General features: G+C 64.3%; 2 protein-coding genes across 3 annotated transcripts; one reads left to right on the top strand and one right to left on the bottom strand.

The window, feature by feature from the left end:
• The first annotated feature begins 5,887 nt into the window (after window positions 1–5,887).
• On the top strand, window positions 5,888–12,339 carry USF1 (upstream transcription factor 1). 2 transcript variants are annotated; one of them, XM_026083680.1, is made up of 10 exons: window positions 5,888–5,978; window positions 6,363–6,412; window positions 6,975–7,093; window positions 7,602–7,703; window positions 8,225–8,417; window positions 8,674–8,761; window positions 9,229–9,287; window positions 10,756–10,850; window positions 11,226–11,354; window positions 11,490–12,339. In XM_026083680.1, the coding sequence occupies exons 1-10, from the start codon at window positions 5,971–5,973 to the stop codon at window positions 11,577–11,579; spliced, it is 933 nt and encodes a 310-aa protein (XP_025939465.1). In that variant the 5' UTR covers window positions 5,888–5,970; the 3' UTR covers window positions 11,580–12,339. The 2 variants fall into 2 exon arrangements, with proteins under 2 accessions (XP_025939465.1, XP_025939466.1); XM_026083681.1 differs by having other exon boundaries at window positions 6,981–7,093.
• A 433-nt stretch (window positions 12,340–12,772) lies between these two features.
• LOC112974582 (immunoglobulin superfamily member 11-like) lies at window positions 12,773–14,531 on the bottom strand (the record flags this gene model as incomplete). Its single annotated transcript, XM_026083703.1, has 5 exons — window positions 12,773–13,040; window positions 13,176–13,356; window positions 13,683–13,805; window positions 13,905–14,060; window positions 14,327–14,531. Coding segments are annotated over 5 exons (933 nt in total), but the record flags the coding sequence as incomplete, so codon positions are not given.
• Between the last annotated feature and the right edge of the window lie 403 nt (window positions 14,532–14,934).

The raw sequence follows: 14,934 nt of genomic DNA on the forward strand, positions 1-14,934 counted from the left end.
GTCACCCCCTTTTTTACTGCCCTGTCACCCCCTCTGTGGTCTCATCACCCCCACCTGGGGCATAGCAACCATTTTTGCCCCCCACTGCAGTTTGTCACCCCCTTTTTTACTGTCCCATTGGCCTTTCAGCCCTGTCACCCCCACCTGGGCTATAGCACCCCATATTGCCCCCCCCCAGCCTGTCACCCCTTTTTCTACTGCCCCACACCTACCCTATCCCTCTCCGGGGGGTATTTCCTGCCCTCTAGGGACCTCTCTCACCCCCGGGGTGGGAGGGGGCCGTGTTTTGGGGTGGGGGGAGCGCTCCCCGTCCCCGGGGTGCCGGGCCAGGGTATCGCGGGGTGGCACCGGCGTCCCTGCCTGCCTCGGCCTCCCCGGGGCCGGCGGCGGCGCGCGGCCCCCCGCGCCGTGATAAAGCCCCCGTTGTTCGCCTCCTCCCCGGCGCGACGGGCGCTGCCGGCCCCCCCCGGGCGCTCGGCCGTCGCTTTGGGTGTTTATTTCTTTTTTTTTTTCCGCTCGGATGTTTCGCTGCGGCGGCGAGCTGAGGACGCTCGCCGGCCGCGCTGCGAAACTGTGCGCCGGGGCGGCGGGGGGGGTTTAACGCGGGGCAAAGCCCCTTTGTGGGGGGGTGGTGGGGTGTTGCTCCAGCGGTTTCCATCCGGGAAGGGTTGTGGGCTTTCGGATCCGAGCTGCGGGGTGGGTGCGGGCCGGCTTGCTGCGGCGAGAAACCGGGAAATGGTTTGGTCTGGGCTTGACTGATATCGTTTTTGTATAGCCGGGCCTGGAAGTCGTAGTCCTGCTTAAAGGCAGAGAGGGAATCRGACGGGCTTCGGAAGCGATTTTCGCTTGACCCGACGCAAGGCAGGTCCTCGAGCTGCTTCGAAACGGGCTCTGCAGGTTTTTAGTTTATTGCCCGTAGATTTGCCAACCGCTTTCGAAGGCCGGTTGGGCTCGAATCGAAGCGTCTCGGAGGGTGCAAAAACAAAGAGCTTTCCTGGAAGGCCCCGGCCGTCGGTGGCCTGGCGGAGGGACAAACCCGCGCCGGGGCGTTTGGGCCGGGTGGCGGAGCGGGCGCCGTTGTGAGGAGCGCGGCGGCAGCCAGCTCCGTGGGAGACGGGCGTTCGGAGGAGGAAGAGGGCTGCCGCCGAGCCCGGGCGATGGSGGGGGGGGGGGGACGGACGAGTGACGCCAGCTGGGTGACAAAGAAACAGATGGGAGAAGAGCCGGTTGCGGCTCCGACACCGCGTGCCGTCGCGCGGGCGGGAGAGCTGGCAGCGGGCTGGGGAGCGGCGAAGGGAGAGGGCGCACGTCCTTCCCGGTGATTTTTGCATGGAGATGGGCCGGGAAGCGTTCCTCGCCCGCCGAGCTGGGCAAACCCGGTGTTTTCCTGGGTTAACTGGCTGCTAAAATACAGGAGAGGAAGGCTGAACCGCCGGGGCTGGTCTGACGTGGATGCTCAGGTTGGTTTGGGCATGGAGAGGCCTAATTGGAGTTAATAAACTCTCCCTGGCTTCTTGGGGGATAAAAATGCAGCAATTTTATATACACGAGGCTCATAAATGCAGAGCCCCCCCTCCATCTTTGCAGCTGGTCTTTTAAATCCCGCAGATGTTCTCAGCCCTGGCCAAGGGGGTTTTTTTGACTGTGGGCAGATCCATCCTGTAGATGTGTCGAGTCACTGCTGTCAAAACCGAATTATTTGCTCAGTTCAGCTCGGTCTCTAATAAAAAGATAAAATGAAATCCCCTTGGGAGATTAGAAAGCTGGTGTCCACTAGAAAGCCTCCGGCTGGCTGGCTGGCTTGCAAAGCTCTGGTCGGAAGAGTTATTTACTTGAAGGAAAATAACCTTTTCCCCGCGGTGCTTGAAATCGAAGTGCGGAAGTGTCGAGGATGTGAAAGTGAAACGAGCTCCCGTGTCGGAGGGGGAAGAGGGACGGACTGCGGGGGCTGCTGGGGACTCTTCTGTCCCCCAGATCGCCCTAAAATGGTGCCTGTGCGTGCCCTGGCTTTGCAGGGACAACTCGCGCCCCTGTTTTACTGAGCAAAGTGACGCCTTAGCTCTGTCCGCAGTGGCCCTTGGGACAGTGACAGGACGGTAAACGAAGCTCTGTTTGGTCTTTGTGCGATCCCTTCGTTAAAGGCTCCCCCCTCGTTACGGAGCCGGATGACAYGCTTCCTCCTGAGAGCGCCCGAGTTGTTAAGGGGGGTCTCGACGGAGTTGCCTGCCTGCGGGCAGCTTTTGCTGGTGGACGGGGTCTGCGGCTCGTGATTCCCTGTCACGCGCCCACCAGTGTCGCGTATTTAATCCTTGCGACGGCAGCGGAAACCATCCTGGAGCCTCTGCTGAGCTGCGGGTTCGCCCCACGTACGGGCATTTGCCCTCGTCCTCGCAGCCCCCCGAGGGGATTTGCCGGCCCGCTGGCTGCTCTTCCTGGGGACACCCGTGGGCAGCAGCGCTCCCGCGACRCGGTCCTTTCTGGTGCTGGGAGAGCCGTGACAAGTGGTGCCGGCAGAGATCGGGGCTCGGACGAGGCCGAAGGAGCGTCGCAGCAGGTCTGCGTCATCTTGTGCTGCCGTTCCCCCAAATGGCTGCGAAGCAAAGGTAGAGAAAGGACCGAGCTCTTGTTTTCTGACTTGGGGATCCAGTACGTGCAAAGCCCCACAGCTCCCGCTGGAGCCAGCCACGGACAGGGGCAGGAACGACTGCATACCTTCCTACGGGACTCGTCTCTGTTTGCAAATCCTCCCGCACCTCCCTGCTGCCAGCAGGCATCACCTGGGGAGCCGGCAGCGCGGCGGCTGGAGCAGGACTGCTTGGCGAGGCTCGCCGTGAGCCCCATCCTTGCTCTAACGCGGCGCTGGGTCCAGGGCTGCTCCTGTCTTGGGGCTCTGTCCCAGTTCCCTGCAGGTCCCAGCAGTCCTGTCATCCCACAGGAATCCACAAGGCTTATCACGGATCCGGCGATAGCCAGGACCTGCCACCCCCTGCGCTTCGGTCCAGAAGGAGCCAGTTTGTTGCTCTCCCGCTTTGTCGGAGAGATGCCAGCCGGCAAATGCCTCCTAACGGGGCTGGAGCGGGTCTTGGCTCAGGGCAGAGAGCAGCAGGTAACCGGTACCTCAGTCGATCCCCTGCCCTTGTTATAGGAGAGGAGGAGGCCGGGGTGGCTGGAGCAGGCTCYGAGAGCCGGTGCCCGAGGCTGCGTGCGTTGTTGCTGTGTGTAGCGTTTCTAGGGACGTCTCTTATCCCCGCAGTCATGTCACAGCCRGAGAAATGGGTCGCTGCTGTGTGCTGGTTTTCATACTGCCTCTGCCTCCGAACGGCGGCGCTGCTGTTCGCTGCGGTTACACTGGATCGTTCGCTCCCAGCTCCGTGGGCGATTTAAAAAGGAAAGTCGTAGGGATTTACTACGCTGGTGGCTTTGATTGCRACCAGAGGTGAGGGCAGGACAGGGCAGAGGCTCTGTCGTCGGAGAGGTCAGCCGTTGGCTCGCCGGGCTGCGGCTTGGTGGAGCAGCCTCTTCCCCGAGAGCAAAGTCTCACGGTGAGGCCGTCGCCGCTGCCTGCTGCCTCCGCGGGCATGTGGTTGTCACCCTCATGTAGCCGGAGCTGCCGCCAGGCCCGCGGGGACTACAGAGAGCCGCAGGACCGGCCCGGGGGGGCATCAGCCGGGGGCGAAAAGGTGGAGCTGCCTGATTAAGAGGGATCCGGAAAGACGGGGTCACCTTTTTCTACTCCGTCCTCTTCCTTTGCGTTTTGCCTGCCTCGACTTCGCTTTCGGGCTGAGCTCTCCCGTGCCAAGAGCTGTCTCAACGCCGCTTGCCCTTCACCCAGTGTTAAACTCCGTCCTGGTCGGTGCCAGGAACSGGACGACGTTCACGAGCGGCAGCGCAGCCGGCCAGTGGCTCCGTCTCTGCCCTCGTTAGCAACGTGTTAATGGCTCAGTGGATGAGCCCGGTTGGGCAACGCGGGAGCAAGAAGCCGAAAATAACCGGAGAGCCACGCAGCTGCGTGGGGACGGGAAGAGGAGAGAAGAGACCAGCCCAGTGCCTCTCTCCATGGCTTGGGGAGGCAGGTTGAGCCTTGATGCGGGGGGACGCGGCGGGCAGCGCAAAGCCGCCTCGGCTTGTCCGACAGCCTTGCTGTCCCCACGTCCTGGACAGGGGACGGTCTCCGTGCACGTTCCCGATGGGCTTTGCCCACTTCGGCGCAGCRTGACCTTCTTAGGCTGAAGCTGTTCGTGTTACGAAACTGCTCCCTTTTCAGCGGCGGTCGCGTTAACCTGGAATCGGCGAGCGCGGAAGCGATCTGGGGCTTTCGGGCGGCCACGTGATCCCGGTGCCGGCCCCACGTTTGGCGCGAGCGGGTCCCGCCGGGCGATGGGAGTTGCGTAAAGTCGCAATGGGCGAGAGCCGGCGAGGAGGAGCGCCGGGACGCCGCTCGTTCGAACGCAGGCAGCTCGGCGAACCTCTCCCGCGGCGGCTTTCAGCCGGCGTCGGGGACGAGGCGGGCGGGCGGAGGTGCYGCGGAGAACCGACACGCTCGGTTCAGCGGGGAGAGATGCTGCTTCTCGGGTGAAGCGACCCGAGTCCGGAAACGCAGGTGAGGCACGAGCGGGGAGACCTTGCGTGGATCCCGAGTTGAACATCAGTGATGCGTGAAGGACTCGAGGTCAGCGAGGAAGGAATTAATATAACGAAGGCACAAGGGTGACGTACTGATGCCAGCCRAGCCCCTTGGCCTCCTCCCAGGGATGCTCCGAGTGCCGGGCCGGCCCCAGCCCCGGAGATGGCAGGATGGGGATGGGATGGGGAGGGTGCTGGCGAGGCTGCCGTGGGCTTGTTTCCTAAAAACTGAGATCCTCGTAGTGAAGCGAGGTAAAAGCTGGCGAATGGCTGGATCCCAGGACATGGCGCGGGGTGGAGAAGCTCTTCTGGGAGGGCTCGGCAATCCTTGGCCTTTACTACACTCAAAGTAATATATATGTTCGTAATAACACATATAAAAGCAGGGATGTTTGTGAGCGGTGCCACCTGGGACGGCTGGGTTCCCACGCGCCGGGGTGAGGATGGAGGCGGTGGGACGGCGGGGACATCCCCGTCCCCGCCACGCGTGGCCAGTCCCCTCGCGGGGCGGCAGGGAGATCCGCCGGCTGGAGAGCAAAGACGCCGGGCTGGGGGCCGAGTCCTGGAAAGGTGCAAACCGGCGGGGCCGAAGTCACGGCGTGCCGCGGGCTAAAAAGGGCCTACACGGGGCAGCCGTTGGTCCCCTCAGGGGGGTGACAAACCTGAGCAGGGACAGGGAGACGGGGGGCCTGGAAAGGAGCCCGCAGCTGGAGCGGGTTGGGAGAGGCTCTTGGGTCACTGGCGCGTGTCCCGCGGGGCAGGAGAGCTGGCGGCAGCGGGGACCGTTGGTGGCTTGGGGCCATTCACCAAGCCTAGGCGTGTTCCGTCTAGATAGGACAGGCAGGTCTGTGCTGTTGGAGGAAGCGTTTCCTGGGATATCCCAGAGCCAAAAAGCCATCCCTAGGCCACGGAGGGCTGGGCTGGATGCAAGGAAGCCGGGGGGGTTTGCAGCTCGTGGYGGAGTTGTGCCTCGGGACAGTCGCTTGTGGCCCTGCTCGACTCGATGTCCCTGCCTGTCCCACCAGGCCCAGCTGAGGGATGTGGCAAGGGGGGACGGAGGTGATAGGGCYGTTCCTCATCCTCTGCTCCGGGAGGAAGGCTGAGACCCATGGCCGAAGGGGAGCCCCACCAGGGGAAGCGAGCAGAGCCCGGCCAAGCTCCTCGAGGGGAAAACCCGTGAGAGCGGCTCTCGCCCAGGCCAGGGAGGCAGYGCCGTCGGCCGCGAGGCTGTCGCCTCTGAGACGCTGCTTTTGTTCCTCCCCAGGGCTCTGAAAACCAGTCTCTGAAGCGAGAAACTCRGGAGGAAAATCGGAGACCTGCTCTTCTGATGCCTGACGGAGCAAAGAGATGAAGGGGTGAGTACCCGGGCAGCGGCCGGCTGCCGCGGCGCTGACAAAGATGCCTTTATCCAGCGTGTTACTTGGGCACCAGGGCTGAATAGATGGGAACAACAGCTATGCGACTGCGTCCCATCCTGTCAAAGGCCCTCTTCAGCAGAGACACTTGCACAGGCCAAATCCAAATTTTCCACGGATAACATAAGCTGTGGTTGAGGGTTAATGCTGAAGCTGGTCCAGCTAATGACCAAGCTTGTGGTGTTTTTGGAACCAGTAATTAAGCTTTCCACACCCCAGACCTCTGAGCGATCCCACGTTAGAGGGTCAGAAATGCTGCTGGTCCCCCAGCCGGTCTCCGTCTTGCGTGTTCGCTCTTCACCATGACTTCGTTTGTGTTTGCAGACAGCAGAAAGCAGCCGAGACGGAAGAGGGCACAGTGCAGATCCAGGAAGGTGAGAGGGGACCCCCATCCCCAGCGCTGGCGCGGGAGGCGAGCCGGCCTTGCGGAAGCACAGCGCACTGTGGTAGAGCTTTTGGGCTTAGGGCTGTCCGGGAGGTTGCAGAGCAGTGGGGGATGTCCAGGCCGGTGAGTCCAGCTCCTGYTGTGTCCGCCACAGCCAGAGTGGGAGTCCCATCGGTGCCCAGTGCTTTGGGAGGGGGGATGAATCCCCATATACCTGCGGGAGAGGCTGTGGGAGGTGATGGAGTGGCTCAAGGCAGCTCCCTGCTGCTCCAGCTCCGACATGGAGCAGTGCAAGGCAACCYTGAGCCCACAAAATATTGTATGTACCCCCAGCATCAGGTGTCTTGTGGCAGGAGGCAGGTGCTGGGGTAACACGGGACCCTCTTTAGCCACTAAAATCCCATCTTTCCCCCGCCTTGCCCTGCTGGGAGAGAGGGGCTGGCTCCGAGTCCATCTCCATGCCGAAGGGAAAGCTCCCAGCTGCCGTGCCGGGCCCCGCGAGCGCCCGTTCCCTTTCCCCGTTATGGGCCTCCCCACCTTCTTTCCTTAAGGTGCAGTGGCCACAGGCGAGGATCCCACCAGCGTCGCCATTGCCAGCATCCAGTCCGCAGCTACTTTCCCCGACCCCAACATCAAGTATGTCTTTCGCACAGAGAACGGCGGGACGCAGGTACGGACCTGAGCCGCGGCGGCTCGCAAACTCCTCTCCATCTCCCTGCCGGGCTGGGCGTGGGGTGTCTTCCAAGCCCGGAAACATCCCGTGGATGTGGAAAAAGGGGAAAGGAGAAACACCRACTTACCCTACAGATTGGTTTCCCCTATGTAGGACCTGGTGGGGGATCCCATGAGCGCAGGGGTTAAGTCCACTGCTGAAGGAGATAAACTGGGGCTTGTTTTTGTGTTGGTGCTGGAGKTGGAGCAGGATTTGTCCCCTCTGGACAGTTCCATGCCTTGGCGTTACAGCTGGAAGGATCTGCAGGGGATGTGGGGAGCACAAAGGAAGCAGGAGGGATTGGGGTGCACAGCAACCATGCGGAGTGGGGGACCATGCTCTTGGCATGATCATGCGCTGTGCTGAGCTCCGCCAGGGCCTCCAGGCAGGGTTAAACCTTCGCAGGAGGGAGGCGCGGGACTGCGTCCTTGTCCCCCRTCCCCGTAGTTACGGCTCTTTCCCCCAGGTGATGTACAGGGTGATCCAAGTGGCCGACGGGCAGCTGGACGGACAGACGGAGGGCACCAGTGCCATCAGCGGGTACCCGGCGGCACAGTCCATGACACAGGTAGGCGCCAAGAGCCGCGTTGTCCCCAGTCTTGTCCAAGGGCTCCCTCCAGAGCCTGCTGCGAGGTCACAAGGTGGGCAGGGAAACAGCCTGGAGGGCGAGAGGGCAGGACAAGGCCTTCCCCTCCGCTCGTCCCCGGCTCCCGGATCCCAACTGCCCACAGCGGGATGCGGCGGGGCAGAGCCACAACGCGTGGGGCCGGCACGGCAGCTCCTTCTTCCGTCCGCGGGGCCACCTGGCAGCGCCGCGTGGGAAAGGGCTGCGGCCCCGCAGGAGCCAGGCTAAGAAATGAGCCGTGCTGGCGCAAGGGCGCCCGGCGCCGGCTTGTGCTGGCAGGCGCAGACGGCGCTGAGTCAGTGAGGCTGGAAAACGCTCGAGGCGCCCAGCTGCAGGCTGGCAGGACTCCGGAAACGGAGCTCGGCTACTGCAACGCTCTCCTCCCCGGCCCTGTGGTGCCTGCGGTCTTTGCTCAGCGCCCCGTCTTAACTYGGGGACCCCTGTCCATCCTGCCTCCCCTCCAGGCCGTCATCCAGGGCGCCTTCACCAGCGAGGATGCGGTGGAGACGGAGGCCACGGCGACAGAGACTCACTACACCTACTTCCCCACCACGGCCGTGGCTGACACCAGCACGTCCGCCGGGGCAGGCACCACGGCCACCGCTGTCGTCACCACGCAGAACTCGGAGGCCCTCCTGGGGCAGCCCACGCCCACGGGTACGGCTGGGGRCCTCGGGGTGATGGGGACGGCAGCAGGCTGCCCTTTCCCCGTGCCGTCAGGCTTTTCGGGCTCCCTGCGAGCCGGGCTGACTGTCGCTGGGAGGAGATGGGGGGACATCACGTCTCTGTCCCCTTGGGAGCCCCCCCGGGAGGTCCTGGTCCCCTCTAGCTGTGTCTGGCTGCCTGGTTGTCCCTGCTGCGATGAGATGACTTGTGGCACGTTCCCTGCGTGACCCCATTTTTGACCGTGCAGGGCAATTCTTCGTGATGATGTCGCCCCAAGAAGTCCTGCAGGGTGGAGCGCAGAGATCCATCGCACCCCGCACCCATCCCTACTCCCCGTGAGTATCTGCCCCTCTTCTCTCCCCTCCCTGCGCCGCCGGGCGCTTCGCGGGGTGCCCTGAGGGTGGTCCCCAGGCAAAGTCCCCAACTGTCCTCRGCACTTGCTGAAGCAGAGCAAGTAGCCACGGGCTTAAACTGCAGCCGCAGAAACCCGTGCGGGAGGCGGGGGAAACGTTTTGATTGTGCTGTGCCGAGATAGAGGCCTGGAGCCTCTTCCCTGGCACTTTCAGGAACAGATTGGGTTGCGCTGATCCTGCCTCAGGGCAGAGCCAGGACTCGGCTGCGACTAAACGGTGCTGCCAGGCTGTGCCGCAGGGCTGGGAGCTGGAATTCYTGGTCTCCGCAGTACCCACGATGTGGTACCCACCGTGCTGGCTGCTTTGCCTGCRGGGGGAGAGTTTGAGATGCCGGAAAAGCCCTTGCTCGCATCCCTGGGATCAAACCTCTCGCTTGGCTTTTCTCCTAGGAAATCAGAGGCGCCACGGACAACCCGGGACGAGAAACGCCGAGCGCAGCACAACGAAGGTACTGTCCGGAGGGGCTGGGAAGGGCCCTGGGGAAGGAAGAGAGATGTCTTCTTTGGGCAGTAGCTCTCTCTGAGGGAAACTTGGCCTGCAGAAATGTCAGGGAGCAGAGGTTTCCCTGGGTTAACTCTTTATCTATTCCCACCTAGATGGAAAAACTCTAAGGACATATCACAAAGCTCTTATCAGTTAAGGGTAAAACCTCTTATGGGAGAGCTGTAATTATCAGAAGCAGGGAAGCCAGAGCTAAGAAGATTAAACTTGAAAGAAACTCAAACCTTGGAAAGCCTGAGAACGCACAGGTAAGGCACCCAGACAGGCCTTGGCTCTGCCCTTGGTGTGAGCGAGCTCACCGACACGACCGAGGGGCATGGCAGCCCCGGGCGGCATTTGCCGGGGCTCGAGGCCTCTGCTTTGAGCCCCTCGCGCATATTGGTGCCTGCYGTCGGCATGTCGGTGTCTTCTAGCACGAGCGGTCAGGTGGAGACTGTGGCCCGGAGGGGTGATTGCTTGGCRAAACCCCTGCAGAGTAGCTTTTGGAAGTGTCCTGCAATATTATTGAGCTCAGGCTGGGCTTGGAGAAGAGGTTCGGTTCCAGAAATGAAAGGCAGGTGGAAATTTGAGAAAGAATCCAGACAGGAGGCATTTTGCCAATTCCTGGCTCTTTTGGCTTCAAAAATAACTTCTCAAAAACACCTGAAAGACGATGTGAAAGGTGAGGGGGGACAGGCTGAGAAGTGCATCCTGCTTAGCCTGAAACAACAGCCCTCGTCTTCGCCAAAACCCAGAGGTGCTCATGTGGCTTGACCAAGAAATCGATTTTCCCATCTCTGTGCCTCGGTCCAGCTGTTAAACTGCCCCTGTCCTTCACTATTGGCCTTCTCCYGGCTTTTCCGGAGGCTGCTGAGCCAAACTGGGGCTGTTAGCCTGAGCTCTGGGCTTGCTGTGCTGCACCAGGAAGGGCAGGTTGTCCCCTTGCTCTGGAGCTGGCAGATCGGTGCCCATCCATCAAATCTGCACCCTGCCGTCATCCCACGAGGAGCTGGTTTGGCTCGGCCTGGCTGAGTGAGCGTTAGTCCTGCTCGGCAGTCCGAGGGGCTGAGCTCAGGGGTTAGGGCTAAGGATGGAGGTGGTCTCAGGTCCTGTGCGGACAYGGCTACAAGGACAGAGCTAAGGCCATTTGGGTGCTTGATCTTTGCTTTCCCAGACTTTCGAAAGGTTGGGTTCCTGGGCCTTTAAAGCCAACCCCTGCCCTCCTCAAGGCACCCCAACTTCTCTGCAGCCAGGAGGGCGCTGGGATAGTGCTGCCCATCCTTTAGCCAGGGCCGGGTGGGGAGAGACGCCCCGTCAAGGTTTGCACCGTAGGCCAGCTCCCTCTGGGGACCCAGCTAGAGGGAGACGCTTTGCCCCCAAGGGGGTCTCCGGGCTGGGATGGTGCTGATGGCTCCGGTTCTCTCTTTTGCTTGCAGTGGAGCGCCGGCGCAGGGACAAGATTAACAACTGGATCGTGCAGCTCTCCAAGATCATCCCAGACTGCTCCATGGAGAACACCAAGTCAGGGCAGGTAAGAGACCCTGTCGGAGCCCAGCTGTGGGGACACGGTGCCACGGAAGGGGCTGCAACCGCTTCTCCTAGAGCCCTGCATGAGAGACCGGTGGTGAAACAGGGCTGTTTGTGTGGAGGGGGCACAGAGCTGGGCTAGCGGGACATGCCGGGGGGGTGAGGAACCTGTGTCCCCATGAGCACTTGAGGAGCACCCAGCGCTGCCGGGCCGCTCACTGGCCCTGGGTGCCCTTCCTCTGTGGCAAAGGAGCTGGTTTCGTTGCGTGGCGCTTGTGGAGCCAGCAAGAACGGAGCTGGTTCTGGAGGGACCCAGGATGGGAGCAGGGTGGGTGGCGGGTCCCGGCATCCCTTCTCACGTCCTGTCCCTCTGGCCCAGAGCAAAGGTGGGATCCTCTCCAAAGCCTGTGACTACATCCAGGAGCTGCGACAGAACAACCACCGCCTCTCCGAGGAGCTGCAGGGCCTCGATCAGCTCCAGATGGACAACGAGGTCTTGCGGCAGCAGGTGAGGTCTCGCTCCGATCCCCGCTTCCAGCCCGGATCCTGCGGGCCGTGAGGGTGGTTTAGCCAGGGTGCCCAGCTGTCCGGAGGGGTGCCAAGCGGGGTGACGCGCTCCGCCTCACTCCTGCCCCTCTCCCAGGTGGAGGATCTGAAGAACAAGAACCTGATCCTGCGGGCACAGCTCCGCCAGCACGGCGTGGAGATCGTCATCAAGAACGACAGCCACTGACGGGGGCCGGGGAGGGCGCCCGGCACCGCGCGGGGCTGGGGACTCAGAGGGGCYGGCGGCCAAGGACAGCCCCGCCGTGCCCGCGGCCGCCCGGCAGCAAGACTGGCAGCAGCAGCACCCCGCGCCACCCCCACGCTTCCCCCCCGGGCCCGAATCGAGCAGCCGGCGCCCGTTAGAAAGTACCTCCTCGGTGTGACATAAGGACCCTCCTGTTTGGTTTGTCCCCTTGCCCGTGTTGTCCCTGCCCGCGCGGGCGCGCTGGGGCGGCCCGTAGGTGCCCGCGCGCCCAGCGTCACCCCTGTCTCACGCCCCCGCGCTTCGTGCACGCGCGCTCGGCCCGGGCGCTGGCCCCGGCTCCCGCTGCCCCTCCAGCACTGCCTTCCCTCTCCTTCCCCTTCTCCTCTGTCTCGCCCCCGGCCGAGCCAGCCCTCCGCTTGCTTGCGGCCGACTCTGCCTTGCCGCCCCGGCCCCGGCTCCAGCGCGGCGGGGGGGGGCACGGGGGTGCCACAGCGGGTCTCGCAGCGGCGAGACGTCTCTGCCCCGTCCTTGGCCCGTGCGCTGCCCTCTGCGGCCCCTGGGCCCGGCCGGCCCTGCCTCCGGGCACCCGCTCGGGGTGCTGGGGGCGGCAGGGCCCCGGGGGCGCTGAGAGCACCCCCTTCTCCCCTGCCCGTTGCGGCTGGCCCAGCCCGGCGGGCACAGACTTTTTTTTAACTCTCTGAATTTAAAAAGCAAAAATAAATAAAAATAGTGATTTGTTTTTCCAGGTCCCACGGTTTATTCCCCTTCCCCACACYGGAGCCCAGGGGCAAAGCTTGGCACCTACATAGGCATGAGCTCTGCAGAGGGGGTAAAACCCAGGGGCGGTCGGGCTTTTCTCCCCTGGGTCGCCCTTCGTCTTCCTCGCTCTCGCTCTGCCCCTGAGCCTGGGGTGGTTTGAGGGGACCCGTGGTTGGAGGAGGCCAAGCCAGGCGCCACCAGCCCCTTTGGGTGCTGCCACATCCCTCTGGGGATCAACCCTGGCCCTTGGGCATCACTCGGGGCAGCATCACCTGGCTTGTGCCTGGGCTGGTCCCTCTGGGCCCCTGCTCGGAGATGGGGTTCGTTGCAACCTGGCAGTGACAAGGTGGGGACGCGTGCCTAGGACAGGGTGCCCCCAGGCAYGGGGCACAGCCGGGCTCTGCTCTGGGCATGGGCTACGCCCACACCCCGGGGTGCTCCCGGCGGCACACGGGGGGCCAGCGCCCTTCCTCTTCCTCACTGCTGGCCGAGGAGCCTTCTGCCGGGCTGCTCCGTGCCGGCGGCGGGTCCCGGCTCCCGTCGGCCGCCCGCCGGTGGGCRTACGTGGTGCTGGGGGTGGAGGTGGTGAAGACCCAGAGGGGCCCAGCCGGGCGAGGGGCCGGGGCGGCCTCACTGGCGGGGGGCTTGGAGACAACCAGGCGCCCCGGGGAGAAGCTGTCGATCCTGGGGAGACACCRGAGGTGGACAGGGCTGGGCTCCACCAAGGCTCCCCAAATGGAGGGGGCAGAAATGCAGCCAGCCCTGGGGGGGGGAGCATCAGCGGAGCGTTTCCAGGCCGCGAGGGGAAGGTTTTCTCACCTGATCTCATTGTAGGACCCTTCCTCTTCCTCCTCTTCCTCCTCCTCCTCCTCCTCCTCCGGCTGCTTGTGGCTGCTCTGGTGATGGAACCAGAGCGCCAGGGCGAAGAGCGCCAGGAGCACCAGCGCCATGGTGAGCGTCAGCGAGACGCCCACGGCCAAGCCCGGCGGGCCGTGGGCAGCTGCGAGGCGCCGGCGCGGGGTGAGCAGCGCCCTGGCGGGTGAGCGCAGCACCCGATGCGTCCCCCCACCCCAGGAAGCATCCCTGGGCCTAGGGGTTCTCTCAGGCCCCGGTTTGGTACCCGTGGGCCGTTCAGCCTGGCCCCACCTCGGGGGGGATTTTGGCTGCTCAAATCGTAGGTTTGGACCAGTCCAGCACATCCAGTGCCCTGATCCTCGCAGGGGACAGAGCACCCGTGGGCTCAGGCAGGATGATGCTGTCGCAGGGCGTCACCCGGGCACCGTCTGCAGGGTTTGGGGTGGGTATGTCGCGGCGCGGGGGACTCACCGGCATCGACGCGGAGCTCCAGGGTGCAGGAGGCGGCACCCAAGGCGTTGGCCRCGGTGCAGCGGTACAGCCCCGCGGTCCCCGCCGTCACGTTGTGCAGGGTCAGCAGCGCCCGGAGCTCCCCTGCCCCCCGCRGGGACGGGCAACGTCAGCAGGACCCCCCCGGTACGGGCTCCTTACACAGCCCCCCACCCCCGGGTGCCTTGTTACCCCCCCCCTTACCTTCGTAGGTGGGTTGCAAGGGTTGCTCTGCAGGGGGGACCCGGTCCCAGGTGAAGGTGGGGGGCGGCACGGCCTCGCGCACGGTGCAGCCCAGGCGCGCGCGGCCCCCCGGCTCGGCGCTGCCCTCATGCGAGCACTCGGGGCCGGAGGGCGGCACTGCGGGGACACGGCGCTGCGTGTGCAATCGCATCCTAGCGCGCTGCCAAGGCGTGTGTGTGTGCGCACGCAGCATGCACGTGCGTGTGCGGAGACACGTGGGTGCGCATTCGCGTGTCAGCGCATGGATGTGTGCAGTTTTCCCAGCGTGCAAACCCATGCACACACGTGTGCAGGTGTGCACGGAGCCGTGCGTGCGTGCAAACGTGTGCACGGAGACCACGCAAACGCACACGGAGGTGCGCGCGCGCCGCGCCGCACCCTACCGAGCACGGTGAGCCGGATGAGGCCGACGCTGGGCGCCTGCTGGTCGGGCGGGTTGGTGACGCTGCACTGGTAGACGCCGGCGTCGGAGGCCCGCGTGGCGTTGAGGACGATGGCGGCGCTCCGCGTGGGGGCCGAGGCGAAGGCCACGCGCCCCGTGTAGGGCGAGAGGCTCTCCCGCACCTCGCCCTGCTCGTACGCCAGGATCTGGGGTGCAGAGCGGGGCCGGGCTGCCAGCGCGGGCACCCCTCGCGCCCAGGCACCCGCGCTCCCTGCCGAGGGGCTGGGTGGGGGCACCCCGTGCCCCCTGCTGCTGCCTGACCCCCCCCCCCCCAGCCTGCAGTACCTGGGGGGTTCTTGGGTGTTGGGGTGGGGGCACCCAGGGACCCCCCCAGTCCCTCCTCACCCCCCAAACTGCAGCACCCTGAAGGTTCTCTGGCACCGTGGTGGGGGCACCCAGGGACCCCCCAGCACCTCCTGCCCCCCCCAGGCCTGCAGCACCCAGGGGGCTCTCGGACACTGGGGTGGGGGCACTCAGGGACCCTCCAGTCCTTCCTGTCCCCCCCAGCCCTTCAGCACCTGGGGGGCTCTGGGGCATTGGGGTGGGGGC

The sequence above is a fragment of the Apteryx rowi genome, unplaced genomic scaffold (assembly GCF_003343035.1).
Source record: "Apteryx rowi isolate R43461 unplaced genomic scaffold, aptRow1 scaffold_610, whole genome shotgun sequence".
NCBI lineage: Eukaryota > Metazoa > Chordata > Aves > Apterygiformes > Apterygidae > Apteryx > Apteryx rowi.